This window comes from Dermacentor albipictus, chromosome 1 (genome assembly GCF_038994185.2).
Source record: "Dermacentor albipictus isolate Rhodes 1998 colony chromosome 1, USDA_Dalb.pri_finalv2, whole genome shotgun sequence".
NCBI lineage: Eukaryota > Metazoa > Arthropoda > Arachnida > Ixodida > Ixodidae > Dermacentor > Dermacentor albipictus.
In genome coordinates, this window is record NC_091821.1 from 303,244,489 (window position 1) to 303,267,450 (window position 22,962).

The 22,962-nt window shown below is 46.3% G+C and overlaps 1 protein-coding gene and 2 long non-coding RNA genes across 11 annotated transcripts in view; 1 reads left to right on the plus strand and 2 right to left on the minus strand.

The window, feature by feature from the left end:
- The window catches only part of LOC135920909 (kinetochore protein Spc25-like), an 80,467-nt gene extending 79,395 nt beyond the window's left edge, over positions 1–1,072 (minus strand). For 2 of the 6 annotated variants that reach the window (XM_065455181.2, XM_065455182.2), the window contains exons 1-3: positions 804–1,072; positions 680–739; positions 380–526 (exon numbers count right to left, since the gene is read on the minus strand). In XM_065455181.2, coding sequence (XP_065311253.1) covers positions 380–526; positions 680–739; positions 804–909 — 313 coding nt within the window. In that variant the 5' untranslated portion in view covers positions 910–1,072. The remainder of the gene's footprint in view (positions 1–379; positions 527–679; positions 740–803) is intronic. The other 4 variants (XM_065455185.2, XM_065455184.2, XM_065455183.2 and 1 more) reach the window with 3 other exon arrangements.
- An 803-nt stretch (positions 1,073–1,875) lies between these two features.
- LOC139054478 (uncharacterized) lies at positions 1,876–21,220 on the plus strand. The gene is made up of 3 exons (XR_011511269.1): positions 1,876–2,072; positions 5,028–5,060; positions 20,967–21,220. It is a non-coding gene; the product is annotated as an uncharacterized lncRNA (long non-coding RNA).
- LOC139054477 (uncharacterized) lies at positions 14,141–22,962 on the minus strand. Of its 4 annotated transcripts, XR_011511268.1 has the most exons (5): positions 22,793–22,962; positions 22,473–22,654; positions 21,657–22,100; positions 21,230–21,525; positions 14,141–14,273 (listed from the first exon to the last, which is right to left on the minus strand). It is a non-coding gene; the product is annotated as an uncharacterized lncRNA (long non-coding RNA). The 4 variants fall into 4 exon arrangements; XR_011511265.1 differs by having other exon boundaries at positions 22,473–22,959; XR_011511266.1 differs by having other exon boundaries at positions 21,657–22,001; positions 22,473–22,957.

A 22,962-nucleotide genomic window follows, 5' to 3' on the forward strand; every position in this document is an offset into this window, starting at 1 on the left:
TCAAAAAGTGTGGTGCATTGGCGAAACATGTCTACACATGCAAGAGTTAAATTGGAGGAATCACTGACATTCATTTCGATCAACTATACACAGTGCCTTCGCTCGCAAAATAAGAAATTGAACGGCTCTGGCATAATACTTCTCGTACTTAAAATATTATTCTGGGCAGACATGCCAATGTCATGTTTATTTTCGTGGACACACATTAAACTTGCTGAAATATTCGGAAACATTATTTCGCTGCCTGCAGTGAAGTGCAGAGACGCGCATGGCGCAGTTTTCCAAAAGTCATGGGCTCCTGACACGCGTTTCGCAACAGCGCTCGCACCGTCGTCCTGACACACGGGCGCACTGAGAAAGCATTCAGAGGCAGACTTGCCCAAGGTGTGCAGTTCCAGCCGTTTCTGTTTCTCGTCGCAGATGGCGGCGAGGGCAGCCAACTGTTCCGTATCCAGTTTCTTCTTTTCCATCATCAGCTGGTAACGCCGCATTAAATCTACGATGTCTTCAAATCCATCTTCAATGGCTGAGCAACAGAGAGCAAACCAGCAAAGACGCTCCAGTAGGCGTAAAATTATACAATTGAATTTCTCGAAAGCAAGCGCATTCATTAGGAACTTTTCAAACACGTTACCACATCACGAAAGCGGCTGGATTCGTAACGAATGCAGAGACATACCCTTTGAGTATCTCCGCCTCTCACGTCTGCTGGTCTCCAAATTGTCGTAAAGCTCAAGCACTGGGAAAAAACAAGCACGGCGTTGTACCGCTGTTGTTCACTTACGAAAAATAGTTAAAATTACCTATTGACTGGCGTTTATGCAGCGCAGCTTTGAAATTCTGCGCTATTTGTCTTGTCTTGCTTCTGGCCTGCTCAACCTTGTTGCAAAAAGCTTCCATGACGTGCATTTTCAACCCAGAGAACGCTGACAACACCGAAAACACTTTTCAGTTTCGGCGGGCTGAACAATATTGCTGTCAATGCATGGTGAACTGCTGGCGTACCGAAATGGGGCAGTGTCTCATCCATACGGCTAAACATAGGAGAACGGGGCACACTTCTGCAATGACGCCACCAGACAACGCTGCGATCGACCGACGTGCGTAGCGCGCTAACTTTAAACATGTTGTGCAAAACGTTCTGCATTTATAAATTAAAACGCTCTCAAATCAGGATTGAAATTATAATAATTTGCAAAAAAAAACTGTTAGGATATATCAATAATGCCGTCTAAACTTGCACGTTTCCAACCACAGATCATGCAGTGTTCCTGACGCGCCGTGGTTGCTTAGTTGGGATGCTGAGCACAAAAGCACGAGGTCGGCGGGACCTAATTCCGCCCCCGGCGACCGCATTTCGATGGGGGAGAAATGCGAAAACTCTGTGGTGCACGTTAAAAAACCCAAGGTGGTCCAAATTTCCGGATGACCCACTACGGCGTGCGTCATAATCAGAGAGTGGTTTTGGCACGTAAAAATTATTTAGTGCTCCTGATCGTCTGCTCAGCGTCTCGGTTGCGGAAGACAAACGCTCGTCTGGTCGTTCCGTTCGGTGAGCACGCATATGTTTTAGTATGCGTGCAAACCAGGAAGGAGCACCTGCACTGTGCCTGCATGGTGGGTTGCAAAGGATTCGATCCTCTCATGTTGCATCAGCCGGAAAAGCGGTCGCCATGTTTCACTGAAGAAAAAAGAAATATTGCTCTGTGACGAATGCAGCCGCCATCGTTCGGATATTTCGCTTAAAAAATGGCGCCGAAAGGCAAGAATACAGTTAATGTTCACAATGTGCCTGATCTGAAGCAGCCCCGGAGGGCCGGCGTTGGGCGTACCCGGTGGTTCTAACGGGTGCGTTGCGTTCACCCAAATAGCCAACTTATTACTGATTTGGCTTGGCTCCCGTTGGATTTTTAAAAGGCGGCGGTAGTGCGCTTTGGACATTTCTTGAATTTTTTGTGAGCGTCTGTGCAACAAGGTGTAACCTTTCTCTATGGTGAAACCTTTACGAGGTGTTTCTGCGTTGTATGTTCGATTTAAGTGGTCTTCGCTGCCGTGGTTAGTTTGTTTGGCTGGTTAGTACATGTGCAAACGGTCTTTTGTGATGTTCTGGAGTTGTGGAAGGTCGTCGCCCCTATTGCAAGTACTTGCGTTGTCGCAAACAAGTGCTGTAACCTACCCCGGTTATTGTGTAGGCGTCAGCTCTTGAAGTATTGGTCAATGCACGGTGGGAGCCCGTTTTATCTGCGGACGCGTGCTTGCACCAACTCTGACGAAACTCTGATCATTCGGGACCTATGAAAGCAGTGCTGTGTTGTTTTTGTTCCCTGCTTAGTTCGCCTGTTTACATACTCGCCTGAATGTGTGCTATTGTGGTTTTTAAGTTTTCCCCCGTGGGTCTGTACCAGATACCTCGCATTCAGCTGCTTGTCACCTGTGGTCGTTTATAACTTTGCTGCAGAATTTTGTCCTTAAGTCGAATAAACTTTGGAAGGAAATCGTGAAGCTTTACTCCCGGAAAGCGCTTGTACGTCCATAGAATTTACAGTTCAAATGCAACACATATCCTCATTTAAATTTTAGAAGAATTTATAGTTTCCGTAAATTGAAATTGCAGATAAACAGAATTCAATAAATTGAAGATTTCTATATGCACACCAAATAAGTTCTGCAAAGTAAAACGGTTTGTTACATTAAAGTTCAATATATGGAGGTCTAATTGTACAAAATTGATTGATATAGGGGTTGATTGGATACAGGGTGTGCATATTCACACGCCTGGTTCCGTAGTCAGTCGTTACGTGCCGCTCTACTTGGGCAATAAACCAAGCAACAATGTTAATGTTTTCGAACTGTTCATATATCGGGAGCACACCAAGAAGGTGATCTAAAACCTCCAGGCATATGGTGACTTTCTGTTCCAAAAGAAAAAAAAGTAATAGTAATAATGTGTACAGTGGCATAGCAGAGTAAGCAAACAAAAAAGCTGTCTTTTTAAGACATTGCTACTTTTTTTTTTTCCTAATTACAGCAGCTGTGCAAGGTTTTCTAGACCAGTTACGATATTTGAAAATTCAGTGTGATGGGCCAGTCTGTTTCCCTTAGTGTTATAATGGCCTCATATTCTTGCAAAGTTAATCATATGACTCCTGTATCCTTACTACATTGAACTCCTGAAATGTTTTATCCCGGCCACTGCTCCTCATCCACCATGCTGCTTCTGCTTAGTTCTCAAGGCAATTATATTGCCCTCCTCTCCCTATTATTCAGGCAGAGAAACAGATCCACATGGCCATCACAAACTAATTTTTACTTGCACATGCCCTGACGTTCAAAACATTGCAGTTGAGCTGGAAGCTAGAATCAAGCTAGAAGCTAAAGGGAAGCTAGAATTAGCACTAGTGAAATGTGAAGGTTGTTAGCAAAAGTGCCCACAGTGTGTGAGGCCACAGTTTATGCGAAGATAAAAGTTTTGAGAAAAATTGTATAAATTTTGCAGTTGATATAGTTGTTTTATTAATGCTGCTCTTGCTTTAGTTATCCTTTTTTTTTAGTCACCATATGTGTTAAATGTCACAGCATTTGATATTATAGCATTGACATATATCAGTGGGGTGGGGGGTCCTCATCTGGATAGTTCATTTCTAATGCATACACTTTGCATGGCTTGTTCGCGTTGCCAACACCTACTGTATTACTTTGCTATTAAAACCTTCACAATTGTTTTTCACACATAAATAAAACAAGCAGTCTAAAAATGTTCCTTTGTCTCATGCAATATAGCGCTCCTCTCAACTAAAGCTGTATGTTCTCGAGACACAAGTTAACAGCTACATGTTAGCTGCAAAACCTCTTAAATTTGCAACAATATTGAATATATTGAGACAAAAAAGCTATCTTGGTGAACATAATGCTGCAGATGCTGACCAGCACATGAGTAGTGCTTCTTTTATTACAAACATTTAATCACATTGCAGAGAGTGTGTACCACTTAAATCACAATCATTTTATTGAGATATTTTTGTGTCATTTGCATGTGGCAGAAGCAGGAAATAGTAAGCTGACTCTGCCTTAAAGCAAACATATGCATGAGAGAGCGCTTAAAGCATTACTTGTTCAAACCGAGGCTTTGGTGTCTAGACTTACGACGAAGAGAGTAAAATGTGAGGTCACTTACCCTGTATTCTGAAACCATCTATGACTGGAAGCTTCATTCCACTGAGATGAGCACAGTGCCACCCCTTGACTGAAGACGACGCTGTGTTTCACAGTAATTGACATGAAGTTTAATTAAAGCTAAGCAACCGCCTGTGTCAAGGAGTGGGGCTGCTGTGCATTTGAATCCAGGTGGAGGGTTGAGTGGAGAATACAGAAGTTAGTCATCTTTACCTATCCTTGAGCCTCTTAAGAGATTTCCTACAACATTTAAGCTCAGCCTTTCTGTTTTCTTACAGCATGGTTATTACAGGTGGTACAAAACATTCCATTGTACAGTTTCTATAATTCTTTGGGAAAACATACATCACCTCACTAAACAGGAATAGGCTCAATAGGTTCACTGGTATCATCTATAGTGTTTCCATCCAAGACCTATTGCTATTACAAGGCATTGCAGACATTCAGTGACGTAGCCGGAAATTCATTTCAGGGAAGGATTCTCCACTGGCCACTACCACTCCCCCATCACCTCTCTCTCTAGCACTATATAAATGTGTGGAGAGTTTTACATCACACCAAGACAAACTCCTAGCACTCCCCGGACAGGAATGCTTTAGCAATGAGGATGCACATTTTTACGTTGCCAAAACTTTGCTTAACTTCTGACAAAAGTTTTTCATTGCTAAGACTACGCCTAAAATTATGCTATCATCCTTGTGCTGTTTTTAAAAATGACTAATTAAAAATAACATTTTGTTTACAAATTGATGCATTTATATAGTGCATATTATGACCTTGTTGGTACATTACTTAGGAAAGTGAACTGTGCTAAAAACATGACAGCGCTCTGTCTTGTGTCTTCTTGTTTGCAGCCCAGACTTGTTGCAGCCCAAGTAACAGTGAAGGTCAGCTTTATTTTCTTACCAGATTTGCTAGTGAGTGGTTCAGCCATGGCTGTGTATGAAAGAGAGCGGGCACTATTTTGCAAGTCGCCTATTACTTAATTGCAGGCATTATAGGCATGCTTCCCTGACACCTGCTTATTCTAAAGACTGCAAAGCAGCAAGCACAGCACATGCTATGACAGGGTAGGTGAATCTCAGCTAAGGCAACTGGCCACAGCTATCTGGTGTTGAGCGATCGAGCAGTGATGAGACAATCCCCCTATGTTCCATAATTTTTCACTTCATTCTTGATGCCCTTAATGCGTGTCACCACCCTAGCCCTCTTACTGTATCATCCTCCCCACTCCCTGGAGCTCTCTGAAACTCTTTTCAGCTAATCACTGTCCCACTTTTCAACATTCACGGGGTTGTTGAATGACACAGCATTCTATAACATTCCTATATTTATGTTTCTGTGTGGACATCGAAGCCATTCACCTAGCTCCCATAGTTTGTTGTGGCGGCTTCTTAGCTTCCCTGGTCCAGCACCCCATCCTTGATATAGATTGCCGCGCGCAAATCAGCATTCTGTAGGCCTTTCTTTCTTGTCCCGTTTTCTCTCGATTTTTTCATTCTTAGCAGTGTGTACAAACTAGCCTGAGAGCAAGCTCTTCTGAAGTTTATTAGCATAATGAAAGTTAGAGTCAATGGAAAGTAAAAGAAGAAAGAAGAAGGTGGGGGGAGTGTTTTTTATGAGTTTTCTAAACAAGCAAGTTGATATAAGTAAGTTGTATAATAAGCACCAAGTATGAAAGAATAAAAAACACATTTGCACTTCTCGTCTGACGAAATTTACTGTGCTTTTACAGAAATGAAAATCATTGAAAAGGAAGTAAGTGTTTACGTTGAGATACGAGCACGTAATCTGTAAGCCTCGTAAGCTTATGTCAAGTAAAAGAACATGAAATCCTGAGAGATTGAGCTTCTTAAGTACACGTGTTATAATAGGAACACCAACCTTCTTCAGTATGATAAAAGCACTGTAGATCAAGGTTCTCCACGTAGTGGAAACATTGTTAAATCTGTTAAGATGTGAATGTGGGCAAGTTGGTAACAAAGTTCTAACTTGCTAAAGCATATTACTGTCCTCCTCGAACTAATGACTATAGTTTCTTGTACATGTGTCTTGATCACATTCAGCACAACATTATGCATTTTTAGCTTTCTTTAATACATTCTGTAGCCCCTCAATGGATTCAAGATGCTAGAAACCTATGTTGAACTACAAAGTGCTTGCCATTAAAAAAGACAAGAAGTCAGTTCCTGTGTTAGAAATATTTATTAGTTAGAGAAAGGGTAAAATTTAGTATGAACATTAGCCATGTCTTGAAGTTTTCATCCTACTCATTTTACAGTTGAAGCTAGCTTGCTTCTCAGGTTACTTGTGCTTAGAATTAAAGCACAACAAACAGATGAATGGCTTGCCAGGGCGTTATTCACAGAAAGTGGTCACTTTTCTCACTCTCTCCATAGAGTTTGGGCTACTGCTGGTACTGTTGGCCGCATAGCAGCCAGTGCAGAGCCACTGAGTGTCGTGTGCCGATGTGCCAGTTTTTCTTAGCATGTGGACACTTCTCCCACGAGTTTCTTCGATGTTGTCTTGACGAAGGCCGAACAGTGAATGAGCCAGTTCATCTTGAAATTTTATAATTGGCGTAGAGTTTCCTTCAAGCATGCCACGAATGTTCCACGCATTTATGATGACACATCCAACAAGCAACTCAACAGCTACCTTTCTGTACCACTTGAGTCCTTTTCTAAGGCAGTTGTGGTATAACGTCATTTGGTCACTATAGTCGACGCCCTTTTTTGCTGCATTGTAATCGAGACCGGCCTGATGTTTCATGATTGGTGCACCGTCCCTTGTTTTCTTCCCACTGTCCACCAAAGTTGCTTCATATTTGGCGACAGATGTGAGTATCAGAACAGGCCTCTTGTCCATCCACTTCAGTGCCTTCACTCCATTTTTGGACTGAAGTTCGGTAACACTGCCATTTGCAACCTTTACTTCAGTGAGATCTTTTGGCAGCCCTTTCCTCACTGAGCGAACTGTGCCACGAATGAAAGTGTCTTCCTTTAGAAGGCGAAAAGTGAGCGGCAAGCTCATGTAGAAGTTGTCTACGGACAGCGGGCACACAACTTCCTTGTAATTTTGAAGGAGTTTCAAGCATACATCTTCGGCATGTCCGATGCCAATTGTTCAGTCACACTTTCCGGCATATACATCAACCTTTAGCCTGTAACCGTCTTTGGTACATGCCTTGAACAGCCTGACTCTGTAAGAACGAAAGTCTGCCACACCATGGCACTATTGTTTCATCTATCACAACCTCCTTTCCTGGCTCAAGCACAGTGGCAAAAATTTTGGTTCAATTTCTCTACCAGAGGATGGATCTTAAAGACATGATCCTGCAACTCTGCAACCAGTTAATTGTCCGCAAAATGCCGGAACCTCAAAAGTAGGGAGAAGGCGGTCACGGCTCATATTTTGATGAATGAGTTCAACACCATACAGGTTACTTTTTGCCCAGTAGTGACTCGGATAGGAAGATGGACGAGATTAATACAAATTGGTATTCCAACAAATGCTTTCGTTTGTTGGAGATTGGTTTCCATCTAATTTTTCAACTTTGATTTAGATTTGGGAGTAGGAAGACGGAGGAGACCAATACAAATCAGTATTCGAATAAATGCTTTAATTTCTTTGGCATTGGTTTGCGTCCAATTTTTCAAGCGTGATTTAGATTTAGGAGTAGTTGACTTCAACACTTGTGTGAACCTGTTTGTTTCATTGACCATCATTTGCCAAATGTCATCCGTAATAAACAGTGAACATAAAGATGGGGCATAACGGCTAGATGGCAACTGAATGATAGTGGGCGGCCTAGAGTACGTGTGGTGTCACACTAGGCGAAGTGGTTGTTGCCGGTGTCCATTTCTCTAGAGATGGGCTGAGAGAAATGAGAGCTTTGTATCCTGAATCATTCACCTCAGAATCATCAGTCAGGTCTGACTCTCCATTCGACATGCTGGCTGAGGTCTGTGATGGTTCGTAAACACTATCTTTGTCACTGATTTCACTGTCCACTGCTGAACATCTGACACTGAAGCACTTGACTCATCCACTGGTGATCGCGAAGTTGCTGGTGCATTCTTCTGGCCCAAAACTAAGTTTATTTGTTTCCTCTGCATTGTGCTTCTTTTTTTTCATCCGTAAGGGGCATGAGGATCTATCTATTAGACACGCTGAAAAGTTTGGGAGTAGCAAGAAAAATGCAGGTACTTATTCCAATGGCACGTATTTCAAAGACTGCTGCGAAAGTTTGCAAGACACCCAACTGAGAAATGCGCCGCCACTCCATTCTCCGAAACAAACATGCCACCCCATGTCCAATGCAATAAAAATATATATTAGTTGCAATTTCAAACCTCAGATGGCAACACAAGAGCAAGAATTCTTGCGTGTGGGTCACTGGTGAGTCACGCCACACACAGCATAAAAACGTTTTCGTTGAGTGCATCGTGGATTGCCAGTGGGTCATAGCATTTAACATCAGACAAGTAGTCTACTGGCTATCTATAATCTCACACAACAAAAATCGTACCTCTGAGTCATAATGTTATCGCGGCAGCAAGCAGATGAATGCCCGTAACTTTGCTGCTGCATAGGAGCACAGGCTGTGCTGTGATGGCACTTAGAGTGACACGTGACTTAGATTCAAGGCAGCATCAGTTATTTGTTGAATCTGTTGCTGCAGTGAACTAATTAAAGTTTAGAGAAATAATGAAAAATACAACCCGAATGTCTGGGTGCTTTTGTTTTACTTCGCACTGTAGCAAGAGAGATGAATTTCCGTTTCGTCTCCTTTTCCCGACGTTTGCACGCGCGCAGAGAACGAAACTATACGTCATTGTCTACATGTGTTCCAGCATTGCGATCATGAATTCTCTTTTATCCTCTCGCGTTTGCCTCAGTGCTGGGGCACTGACTTATACCGCTAATCACGTGTTCTCGTGTAGAGCGCGCACTATCGTCCGCTACAGGAAACGAGACAAGCGCAACAGCTCGCGCGACACCGTCACCGGAAGTGTGCCGGAGACGGTGAAAAAAAGAAGACGGCAGGGTATACCCGCCGCGACCCCTCGGCTCCGGTATGGGAGAACGCAGTGAAGGAAATTTGCTTACACAGGCGAAACGAGGAATGTCGAGAGTGTTTATATAGGCGGCGACGCTCGCCTCCTGAAATCATGCGTTCGCGGCACTTCAATCATTCTCTATCTGCTGTTAATGAACCAATTTGAAAAATGCTTGCGGTAGAACACTTCTTAGAGGGCACGTAACAACTTTCAGTGTATAACCAAAATTTGTTATGTAGCCTGTGAGGGGCCCTTTAAAACAAACTCGGTAAAAATCGGGTGTACTGTGGGATGTTGTTACAGCTGCGTCGAGCTTCACAGCCCTCTACACAAGCATTGCTGTGAAGCCTGTGGCAGAAATAGAGTTTTATTAAATCAAAGGACTGCATAGAGCGCGCTCTCGTGTTGTGCTACGTGAATTAAATCATTCGTTTCCTGCCTGCACAAACGTTTGCATCTCGAGTGGATTTCAAGCACACCGTATAATAACGTGCAGTTCCGTCGTGCTTCGCAGCACTATACACAAGCACTGCCGTAAAGCTAGTGGCAAAAGTACGATGTCATGAAACCAGATCAATGCATATACCTCGCTATTTTGGTGCGCTGCGTGAATGTAAACATTGCTTGCCTGCCTGCACAAACGTTTGCATCTCGAGTTAATATCAAACAAATCATATAATATGTGCAGTTTCGTCGAGCGCTTCACCGCACTGCATGCAAGCATTGCCGTAAAGCCTGTAGTATAAATAGGGTTTCATGAAGTCAAATTAATGCGCAAACCTCGCACTTGTGGTGTACAAGGTAAACAAAGAATTCGTTGCCATGTCTCCGCAGTAGTTGGTCACGTTGATTTGTGTGAGCATATTGGTTCATGTGCCCCATCTACCTCTGTGATGAGAAAATAAGCAAGAATATCAGCTGCTATGTGTCGATGCATATGCTTTTTATTACAAGGTGTAGGAGCAGTACATCTTACTGCATGAGTAAACCACTCATGGAAACAGTACGTTCCTTGAACATTGTAGCTATTTAATAGCCTAGGAAGCGCGCTATATTGGAAGTTGCAATTTTTTTTCGTTTCGCAAAATTCAATAACTCGATGCTTTTTCTAAAAGCAAAAAATTATAAATTTCGCAATGATACGTATGCTGCGTCAGTAAGTTAAGTAGGCAGCACATAATTAGGCTAAACCAGAGGAATATCCGCAGGTATTTATACAAATGTACAAAGTATTTAAAAAAAATGTTTTCTCAAATGTTTTCAGTGTGGAGTAAGGAGTTGCATGTGCGTCCAGCGCTGATTTCCAGCGCTTAATTTTTGTTGAACCTTGATGTAACAAAGACGTAACACTCAGCACTCTATTTTGTTACATCAATTTTTTTTTTTTTACAATGGAACACTGCATTCTCCTATACGTGCCGCTCATGCGCCCCAAAATTTTGGCCCCTCTAAGGAAGTCACTGTTCTCTAAGTTTCGCCCGAAACTTAGATATCGCTACTTCCAATTGACACTCGTGAAACCAGCAGCCACGTCGGCTTGCCGCCTTTACACCGGCCGCAAATTACTTTTAAAAAATGTGGCACGCGCGGGCCGTGTATATGCACTCTGCTGCGCGCGGACAGCCATATGCACGGGCACGGCCAGGCAAGAGACGTCGCGCGCTCTCTGACCCTAGCGCGCACTTGATCACGGGACGTGGACAGCGCGCATAAAGCTGCCATCCTTCTCGGCTCACAATCGCACCCTTTCATTCGCAATTAACCCCAGCATGTGGGATGCAACGGAGCACTATAATTTTTGTCACACTTGGACTTTAAACCAAACATCAGGGCGATGGCGAAAATTCGCTTAGGGTGTCCAAAAATTGCTATCGCAATAATACACTATGGAGAAAGGTATTATGTAAATTATCTGTGGATGGGTCGAAACCCCCTAATTTCCCAAACACGCACCCATCCACTGGCACGCTGCACACATGGATCCCGCGCGGCACGCTGCATCATTAAGGCGTATCGTTCTTCGCTAGCTCTATGCTCTATCATTTATGCAGTAGTCACTTGGCGAGGAGCTTAATTTCCAACCTATGCGCAAGTGTCGTAGCTGAATTTCGAAAGTACACGGACCATATATATGTTGGCAAAATAATCGGAACTCGCTATTTAGACTCGCCAAAATTATAATTAGCTGCTCACTTGAACTCATAAGAATATACTACTCAGCCGAGCTCACTCGGGCTCAAACTCGCCAAAATACTGCTCAGCTGGGCTCACTCAGACTCATGGGAGGATGATCTCAGGGAGTTGACTCATCAGTGAGTTTGCCAGCGTATGATGTGTGCTGAACCACAAACCTGGCTTTCTTGAATAAAAACAGTTGGTCGCTGCAGCATATGGATGCACATAAGTGTAATTCAGAGGGCGCGGCATTCTAAAGGCTGCCACAGTTACCATGCCATGCTGCAGCTCATATCAATCATGTCAAATGCAATACCCCTGCCAGCTTTTAGTCAGTCGATCAAATGTGATTGCTATTTATCTCATCACAACACCTCATTTTCCTGCCTAAGGCTTTGGGTGAATTTTCCTTGGCATCCATTTTGTTACTCTAACAGGTTACCAGTTATCTGTTGCCTATACGTAATTTGAAGTTGTGCACATGTCATGTGGACTCCATGCCAAACTCGTAGTACTGCATGCGTTTTTGCAGTTAGGTCTAGAGTTACAGAATCGCATGTGGGAGTTACTTCAGTTAGCAACTGTAGCTTTGGAACAAACACGTGCATGAGAGTGTGCTTAAGTGTTACCTGTCAAGACTGGGAGCACCAAGGCAACTTGTGCAGTAAAGGCATGGGCAGTACGAGCCCACAGATTTTACTAAGTGTGGCTGAGGTGATGCATCTAGATTTCACTATGAAGAGAGCCAAATAAAAGGTTGCCTATCCATCATACCTATTCTGGAGCCTTTTCTTGAGCTTTTCTAAAAGATTAAGCTCAGCGTGTACACTTTATCACAGCATAATTATTACATGTGATATAAAACATTGTATTGTGCAGTTTCTCCAACTCTTCGTGAAGGCATCTATCCATACATTAAACAGGAATAGGCTCAATGTTCACATATCTCCACAGTAGGATCTCCAGGACCTCGTACTGTCACAATGCATCACAGACATTATTTAAGTGAACTCCAGAAGTGAAGCTCTTCGTTAACATTGGCTAAAATTGTATTTTTATATATCAAAGTGATCATGCATAAATCTGTATGTCATGACAGAACACTTTGTTTCTCACGGACTTTAGTTTACAATTGTTTTCAAGATCAGGAAAATTGTGCAGTGTGCTAGTTGGTTCAACATACTTAACACTGTTGTGCGGAGTGACGAAGGGACTGGACTTGAGCGAGAAAACAATAGACACCTGAGCACAAACTATCAACTGGTGATTATCACAAGGCAATGATTCTGCTGAAAAGTAGGAACCAAAGGAAAAGACAAGTCGTGGAAGCATACACCCTCAAGGTGGACCCACAGGGCTCATGTGTCAGCCCGCCGTCTATTTCACTCAGCATTAAAGAGATTAGCATAATCACTGACAATAGAGGGTGTAGGTAGACCGGAAAGAGGACTCCTGTGCATGCGTGTAGGCTTTATGTACGCTTCACTTGCAGAAAAATAAACCAGTTCATAGTTTGCAGTCAGGTGTCATGTGTTGTTTTCTCGCTCAAATCCTGACCCTTCATCGCTCTGCGCAACAGTGTTAAGTTTTCAGGTTGTTCACTATGTGATGTAGGAAGGGTAAAATTGATGGGAAATCCCAATATTCTCAGGCATATCGTGAAAAATATGGCCCAAGTCAAGTGTCATTTTAGGCTTCACTGTCCTTTTATATAGGGCAAATAGTAATAGTTTGAATTCTATGGACGCTGGTTGCTTTTTCTGACTTAACCTAGGCAGTGCTCAGCTCTCAGTTGAAAGGAACAGGTAAACAGGAGGACTTGCCACATAAGCAGAAGGTAGCACTCCAGACTTAAGCTTGATATACTGCGTGCTTCCACAGCCCTAGGGGGCTAGTCTGTAAGTGTTGACTAAGTGGATTGTCCATTCCAGTACATGCTGAATGAATAGAGCACGAGAGCCCATGGTGATGATTGCCACTTGCTCTACCAGCTTATAGCTCTTCCTAATCAGTGTGTGCTGAAACAGTCCATTTAGTGGATCCTTACAGAATCCTTCCCTAAACTGATGTTTATGTTGGTAGGTTGCAAGTATTGCACTTTCTTTCCTTTGATGTGGGCAGTTCCCACATATGGATGCAATTTAACATATTGTATTCATATTGCCTTTGGTCTATACATATCTAATTCATGCTTATAACCAGGCCTACAAGCTCTTGTCCTGCATATTTATATAGCCTTCTCATTGTAGAATGGAGTCATTTTCCATTATACCCTCAAGCACTTGAAGTAGACACTGCAATAACCCCAAGGGAGGGGGGACAGTAACGCAAAAACCTTACCGGGCTTGTGGTGCTGCTGAAGGATGCACACATACCATTTATGCTAAAATTCCCAGCAGACATTCCAAAGTTTGTACGAGTTCGACTTTAGCTGGCTAAACTGAATGATTCATATTGAAGGCAATTCTTGCAACATTTGGTCAAACTGAATGAAACTGGACAGCACAATTAGCTGTGTTCATCTACCATTTATACGACTGCTGCCCCGAGCATTTTGCCTGTTACTTTGCCTTTCGTTTCTGTACTATCAAGTTCAAGTACACATGTACTTTATCACTGTACAAGTAGAATGGCTTCAAGGCTTTTCCTGGGCATTCAACAGTCACTATTTATTCCAATAAACCTTCCTGCATGTGAAGGCAAAAGAAACTTATTAATTCATGCTGGAAGTATAAAAAGACAGGTATTTGCACAGAAAATGTTTATTTTGAGCACCGATGTTCTTGCTGATGTAGATATGGTGCTGGCTCCCTCCTTGCCCGAAGCATGTGCTTGCTGTACACAGCACCAGATGATGGCTTCCTAGGTCAAACGATCAAAGTGAAATAAGAGGCATTTTGTTTTAGCCCCGGAAAGAAAAAGCAGGATTGAGACATTAACATGTATAAAAAATACTTGCCTAAAGAAAAATTAATACACAAGCAAATTCACTAAAGAGGTTCACTTTCAAGAGCGAAAGTATGGTTACGATGAAAATTACAAGGAAGCTTCACTGCTCATTGAGGTTTCGGTTCAGTAGTTGTTGAGCCATGAGGGTTAGCATGCTACATCTTGCATATTATGTTTTGTAGAACAATATTGCACTTTGAACAATGTAGTGCCTATTTAAATGAACTGACAAGGAACGCTGAAACTCCAGGCTAGTTTGGTCTGCACAAGATATGATACAGACACTGTACTGCATTCATTTAGCGTTTTTGTCACTGATCTCGTGCACAAAGGTCATTCACACCTATCCTACATAAAATGCAGTTACTTCTTTGAAGCTTCATCTAGTCCTTGAATTTGCTGCATGCTTATGTCTAAGGGAGTTCGTTTGGTTCCTGTTAATGTAGTACATCTAAGCAACTGTTATCAAATGCCCATAGTGTTCCCTTGCATGTACAAAACATTTTTGGCCCTTTCAATGCACAATACTCATTACATTTGACACTTGGGACTCGTGCAAGGCGCCATTTAGTATTATATGCTTGTCCACATCTGATAATACTTTCATAGCTGGGTCATTCCCATGCCAAATGCCTTGGTTATTACTGTGACCATCTCACACTTTTCCTTTAGAATCTTCTTGTCCACTTTTAAGGAAGCACCCCACGACACAATGTCTCCATCCTAGTGGTGCTATGGAGTTAACTTATGTGCTAGTTGTAGCAGATGACGTCAACTGAAGGCCACTGAAGATAAAACTCTCTGCGACAATTCCTTTTACACAAAAAATGCAAATACAGAATAGTCAAAATGTAGTTATCTGGCAAGACTGGCTGCATCCATCATCTTTGTTTGGCGCAATTCTGAGGTGGCTCCATGTTACAAGACGCTTGGCGATCATTGCCATGTGACTGTTTGGGACTCTATAAAACACAAGAATTGCCTTACTCCGGCCTTTCTCTTTGTGCAGTGGCCAAGGTTATTATTCGTCCAATCGCACCGTGTCCTGTTCGTGTGTCCATAGACTAAATTCTTCACCACATTGTTTTTGCGGTATTTCGTGAGTGACCCATGAACTCATCTTGGGGTGGGACTTCTTATCTTTGGCGTTTGCTTCTATCTCTTGTCGTCAGCGCCTCACACAACTGGATGATGCCACTGGCAATTCTCTTCCTAACCACGAAGAATGCATTCATCTCGTCACCTCTTCCGATTACGTTCTTTGGCCACCTAAAGAAAAGATTATAGGTGTCAACTCCTGTAACATTGTGGATGGCGGCGTATTCATTCTACCCTATGACCATACCCTATCTCGAGCAATTCTGATTACCCCTGGCCTTATTCGCTTCTCTGAGGGGTCTGCATTGCTTACTGCAATAAACCAAATCGAACCCCAACTGTTGCCTCGTGGATCAACTGTCACTTGAGCTGTTGACACTCATGTCGTTGCAATTGGCACGAAGACAGCTCAGTGTGTTCTTGCGTCTGTTACCGTGCGCAAAGATGTTCACCCCGTGTCACGGATGGATGATGCACTAGATTCACTCCACGGTGCTGAGTATTTTTCTAGCCTTGACTTTAGACCAGGCTACTGGCAAATACCGATGTCCAAATCCGACAAAGCAAAAACGACATTTGCTACCCCTGATGGGCTCTACGAGTTCAGTGCGATGCCTTTTGGACTCTGCAATGTGCCTGCCACATTCGAACGCATGATCGATAAGTCTTGTGTGGCTTGAAATGGAAAACCTGTCTGTGCTATCTCGACGACATTGTGTTTTCAACCATGTTCTCACAACATTTGCAACACCTTGATGAAGTCCTTGCCTGTCTTGCAAATGCTGGTTTGCAGCTCAACACACGCGCGCGCGCGCACGCACGCACACGCGCACACACACACACACACACACACACAAATGCAGTTTGGCCAGCAAGGCCATCAAAGTTCTGGGGCACATAGTCTGCAAAGAAGGTATTCGTCCGGACCCCGAGAAGCTTACTGCCATCCTCGAATTTTGTGTCCACTGCGTCAAAAAGACATGCACAGTTTTCTTGGACTTGCTTCTTCCGGCACTTCATATGCAACTTCGCTACACTTACGTCCCCGCTCCATCAACTCCTCCCCAGTAATGCACCCTTTGTTTCGTCCGACGAATGTGAACATGCTTTCCTGCTTTTGCAACATGCCCTGACGTCAGACCCAGTACTGCGCCACTTTGATCCAACTGCGCCCACCATCTTTCACACCGACGCTAGCAGTCAGTCTCGGTGCCATTCTACTACAATGCGACAACACATTCCGCGAACGAGTAATAGCTTAGGCTAGTCGTGCACTAACCAGTGCAGAAAATTACTACACCATAACCAAGCAGGAGTGCTTTGCTGTTGGGCCGTGCAAAAATTTCACCCATGTCTTCATGGCCGCCATTTCACAGTCGCTACCGACCATAACACACTGTGCTGGCTTTCATCGCTAAAGAATTCATCAGGTCACCTGGGTTGCTGTGTGCTTCACCTACAGGAGTACGATTTCAATGTCACCTACAGGGCTGCAAAGAAGCATCAAGACACCAATGCTCTCTCTTGCTACCCTCTGCCGAATCATGACGATTCACCATAACCTCTCCGCGATTGTGTACGTCCCGAGTCCTCTTCATCGGCTTTACCCATTGTAGCCCTCGAATGGCTAAGACACAACAGCCCATCTGTCCTTGTGTCCCACTAATGCATCGACCCATACTGCTGAACTATTCTCCAACGCATGGAAGATTCTTCGTCACCTCCAAACGCCTGACTTTGTCGACAACTTAATCAATTCAAGCTGCACAATGGGGTTTTACATCGCAACATTTATCACATCGACGGCAACAAATGGGTCCCGGTCATACCATGTTCTCTGCAATGTGAGGTGCTTGAAGCCTTTCAGCTTGAAGCCTTTCACGATCATGCGACGACTGGTCCTCTAGGCTACCACAAGACTTACAACAGAATATGAAGTTGCTGCTCCTGGCCTGGCCCATCTTCAGCCGTTGCGAAGTATGTTGCACCCTGCGTTCATTGTCAAAGCAAACCCAACAGCTCCTTCTGGCTCTTTACAACCTCTGCCTTGTCCCGCTTCGCCTTTTGAAGTAGTTGGAATAGACTTGTACGGTCCTCTTCCCATGACCTCACATGGAAATCGTTGGATTGCAACGGCCATAGACCATCCAACACGCTATGCGGAGACAGCATCTCTACCATCCTGGACTGCTGCTGAAGTCGCCGATTTCTTTCTACACAACATTATCTTACACCGCAGTGCTCCGCGCGTTCTCCTCAGTGACCGCAGCAGTCTTCCTCTCTTCTATCCTTACCGAAGTTCTGTGCGCCTCTAACACAATTCGCAAGACGACTTCCAGTTACCATCCGCAGACCAACAGCTTGATGATTGCGATGTACAGTCACGTGCAATATGAATTGCAACACCGGTGCCCGTGGTCGAAGGGGTTCCAAGGCTGTACGGCTGTGCAGACACATGGTAAGTTCCAGACCGAAACACAGCTTCAATTAGTGGTGTCTATTAAACTGCTATTTCGAATGTCAGAGCTGCTGCGCAGCCGTGGAGCCCCTTCAACAACGAACAAGAGTGTTGCAAGTCATATTGCATGCGACTGTACATCTACCCTGGCCACACGAACGGGGATGCAATCCTGTCGTTCATGACATTTGCCTATAACATGGCTACGCAACGTACCACTGGATTTTAACATTTTTTCTTCATCTATGGCTGTTCACCAAGTTTCATTCTTGATGTATCATTCCTTTCGACTCCTGTACCCCCATCAGTTCCTTTCTTGGAACAGTTTGTGTCTCGCCTCGCCCCGCTTAACACCGACGTCTCCCAGGACGCTCGCAAGTTTCGTTACACGACTCGACCCACTGTGCTGTAACTTTTTCTCCTGGTAACAAAGTTCTTCTGACTCCTGTGTGCGTTCCTGGCTTATGCAAAAAATTTTGCAACACTTCTTGCTTATGCAACACTTCTTGAATGCCCACACCACCATATCGTCGGGCAGCGAGCACAACCTGCGACACCCATGTGGCCACAGTGACGAGAGGCGGCCTGCGCAGCTGGCCGGTTGGGGTCATCAGGTTGTCGCCGGCCATCCACTGATTATATTGTTCACGGACACGGTCTTTAACAGGCTTGTTGAGCACGACGTCCAGTGGCTGAAGTGTTGACATCATGCCTCCCGGAATGACGGCGAGTTCCGTCCTCCCGTCGCGGAGTGCCAGCTTCAATCCTGCGGTCAAGTGCCCGCGAAAGGCATCCAAGACGAGCATGCTCGGACACCGCAAGAGTGCCCCTGGTTGCCGATTCCAGACGGTCTTAATCCAATTGAGCATGAGGGCCTCGTCCATATAGCCCTTTTCATTCACGCGAACGACATCCCGTGGGAAAGCCTCTTTCGGCAGCGTCTTCCTCTTGAATATTATGTATGGGGGCAGCTTTCTGCCATCTGCAGTACACGCGAGCATCACCGTGAATGCTCGTTCCCCGTAGAAAGAAGCTCGACTTCTTTTGTGCCGCGTTCGCACACTGTGGCGAGCGACGGCATGTCGAACCACACCGGCATTTCATCAGCGTTGCCGATCTGTACCAACATGTAGCCATGCTGCTGCCGGAGACGGATAACATAGCGCTGGAATTCGACCAACTTGTCCTCGTATGCCTCTGGCTGCTTCTGCCAGATTGATTTGCGCTGTCGAAGTGCGAATCCCTTGCGTTGCATGAAGCGACGAACCCAATAAATGGAGCCCTTGAATTGTTCCTTGGGCAGTCCGGATTCTCGGGCTATCTCAATAGCTTTGATGCAGATGAGTTCTGCTGTGACTGGCAAAGATCTGGCACGATGCTCGCGGACAAAATCCGCCACCCTGTCTTTGAGCTCCGGGTGGACTGCGCCATAGAATAAAGAACTTCGTCAGAATAAAGAACCGCGCAGCGCCAGCGAGTTGGGCCGCGTCGGTCACCAAGGGGGCGATAACAATGTGGATGCCGAAAGGTCTGCGCTCCTACATGCTGCCAGACGACTATTCATGCTGTGCCAAGGGCCGGTATGTAAGTCAAGGGGTGAACTTTTAGTAATATTTTTGGGAAAAAACCTCAACCTATATTCCGCACTATACGGTACTCGCACTGCTGGAGACATATGCCGTGGCCGAGAACCTACGGCTTCCCGACTACTCGGGTGCCACCACCTGTGCCACACGCAGTTGCACTGCGGCACCCTGCCTAGATGGTGTCAATAAGCCAGGAAAGCCACGCACGGCAATCTATGTCCGCAGCACCCTGGCGCGTGCTGTTCTACCTGTTGCTGACATCGCCGGTGGCCCCTTGGAGTCATGCGCCGTTGTGGTACGCCTTGGCAGCCAGGACACGGCTGTGGCGAGCATCTGCATCCGTCCAGGAAAGCTGTGGGATCCCTCCAGCCTCATCCAGCTGGCTGTTCGCCTTGGTGGGCATGCAGTCCTGTGCAGTGACTTCAACGCACACCACACGGATTGGGGAAGCCGCAGCTGCACCCGCTGAGGCAAAGGCCTCACAGATGCCATCAGCTGAGCTGGCCTGCTGACCTTGGAACACCATGGAGCCCACCTACGTCTACCGCAGAGCTCGCACGGCCATTGACCTCTCCCTCAACACTGAGCAGTGCTCCTACTCCTGGGCCACAACTTCGGACAAATGGGGGTCTGACGACTTCGCTATTGTGATCAGCCCCAGGTCTGGGAGAAGGCCTAGGTCAAGAACTTACGTCACAGACTGGTCCGTTCCGGAAGCACTGCAGCAAGTTGGACGATGGCCGTGACTTCCTGAGCGCCATCGTGGATTGTGCTCAGGCTGCCACCGTTCAGTGCTCTACCAAACCAGATACCCCCGCTCCGGACCTCCACCTGCTCAACATTCGTGCCTCCAGGCGCTGTATGGAGCGTGGAGCAATCCGGACGGGCAAGGCAGAGCATTGGACCGAGTACAAACGTGCAGATGCCCGATGCAGACGCCAAGCCCGGCGCAGGAGGAGCCTCTGCTCTGCCATCGAGGGCAGGTCCAGGGGACCCCTGGCTTGGAGACTGCTCAAATCCCTCACCAGCAGGAGAGGAAGCCTACAACCTGTCCTCGCCGTGGCCATCACGCTGAGCATCAGCGAAGAGGCCCTTGCGGAGCTCCTCGCCAACCAGTTTGCGCTGGCTGTACCACGCATTGCAGCCATCCTGAAGGTAGGGCAGCCTTCCGTCAGCCTGCCTAGCTGCCTGCACAACCACCACACAGGGTCTTCGCTTCTGTAAATGGCCTGTCATCCAGTCTTGGGAGCCTGGCCTCACAGTTCATTGGCCCAGAAAGCAGTCCGAGCGCTTTTTCGCTGCCTGAGGGCAACAGACTTGAGTGCCTGACTATAGACATCCTACACTTAAGTTCTCTCTCTTCCTCTCACTCCCCATTCCCCTCCCCACGTGTAGGGTAGCAAACTGGACTCAGCCTGGTTAACCTCCCTGCCTTTCCGTCTTCCCTTCTCTCTCACCACCCAGGGTGGCCATCGAGCCAGGTTATGGCTATCTACCAGGACCCGCTGACGCTGCACGAGCTCCAAGCATCGCAGTGCACCAGGAGCCCAGTGCACCAGGAACCCAAATGCTTCGCAACCTGGCCGCCAGCGAGCAGCTGCACCTGCTTGACTGCTTAAACATCTGGCAGTCAGGGCAGGTGCCGGAGTCATGGCGCACAGCCTACGTGGCCCCCATCCTGAAGGCCGGCTGAAAAACGTGAGCTCCTATTGGCCAGTCTCACTCACCTCTGCTGCTTGCAAGCTGATGGAGGCCATTGCTTTCTGGCCGATGAGCAGATAGGCTTCCGGCGGAGCTGATGCAGTGCGGACTCCATCGTGGACGTGGTCTCCACGCTGGAAGAGGCCAAGGCCTGCGGTGAGGCCGTGCTCCTGGTGCTTATCGGCATGAAGGGGGCCTTTGACGGCCTGCCCTATCCAGTCGTTCAGCAGGCCCTGGACCTATTTGGTAGAGGGCGTCCCACAAGGATCAGTGGTGAGCCCTTTCCTGTTCAACCTGGCCCGACTGCCTGCTGTCCTGCAGACTGACCCCCACAACCACGTCAATACCTCCATCAACGCGGACCACATCGCCCTATGTGTGCGAAATCCACCACACAGCCACAGCACTGCGCGCTCGGCTCTGCAAAGAGCCCTCGACACCGCCGCTGCTTACCTGAGCTGCATTGGCCTTGCCATCTCGGCAAGGAAGACAGAGGCCATGCTGCTCCACCCAAGAGCAACCGCCCGCTGCACAGCTGCAACTGGAAGGCGACCTTGAAGCCCGGCAGTGACGTACCCGGGACTACACGTTCATCACCGGCTGACCTGGCTGCCTGCTGTCAAGACCCTGCACGTCCAGGTCATCCGGGTCCACAAGGCAGTCTCCCAGCTTGTTGCCCGAGGACAGAGCTGCACCACTAGGTGGGCTCTGCGGCTGTACCATGCAGTAGCCACCTCACGCCTGCGGTACGTCCTCCCACTCGTGGCACTACCACGTGCCCGTCTCAAGAAGCTGGAGCTGCAGCATAGGGCCGAGATTAGGTTCTGCCTGGGCGCTCCCTGCAGCTCTGAAATCGCTGCGACCTTGGCCGAGGCAGGAGCATGGTCCCCATCACTCCTGTCACAGCCCACATTCGACAATCAGCCACAGCTGTGCACATCGCTGAATGACACTGCGTTCAGGAATATCGGTCACATACCGACCGCACACATAACCCCCATCACACCTGCACTGAGCATTACGCTGCGGAGAAAGCTTATCAGTGAATGGCTACTGACAGCGCAGCGAAATTTTGGTTCTAAAGCAATTTTTCCCGACCGTGCAATGAGGCCGCAATGCGAGACCGCAACGAGGCCGCAATTTGGTGACTTTATTCACTACCGCCCTTAGCCGGCAGATCTGAACCGTGCATCAGGAATGTGCATTTCCATTGGGGAACAATAGAAACTCTTATTTAGGCTAAACAAGCGCGCGTACGTACGTACTTACATGCCGCACTCGGGACATCTGCCATTCAAATATTCTGCCATGTAGCAGCACCGTAACCAAGTAATGTTACTGTTACGTGCTTCTGACAAAGACTCTAAATAACTCTGAAGGAGCGCAGTTCCGTGTAATATACGTTCTCTGCATTAGGACACTGTAGCACTAGCTGGCCGGTGTGGCGGTCCCTGCAATGCATCACAAAAGCTCGTGAGGAACCTGGCTATAAAGTATCATCACAGAACACCTATATATGGCATCATGCAGTCGAAAGATTAGCTACGCGTAGTAGATGCACATCAAACGCAAAGACGAAGTATACTTACGAGAAGCAAAAGCCCGAAAAATAAGCGATCCACCGCTTCGTGCACTCCGAACCTGCCATATGCCATATTATGCCGCCAAAAAGGCCGGATGTGACATCACGGACGTGAAAAAAACAAAGACCTGATGTGACGTCCCGGACGTGACGTTTGGGTGAACCTAACGCTTGCGC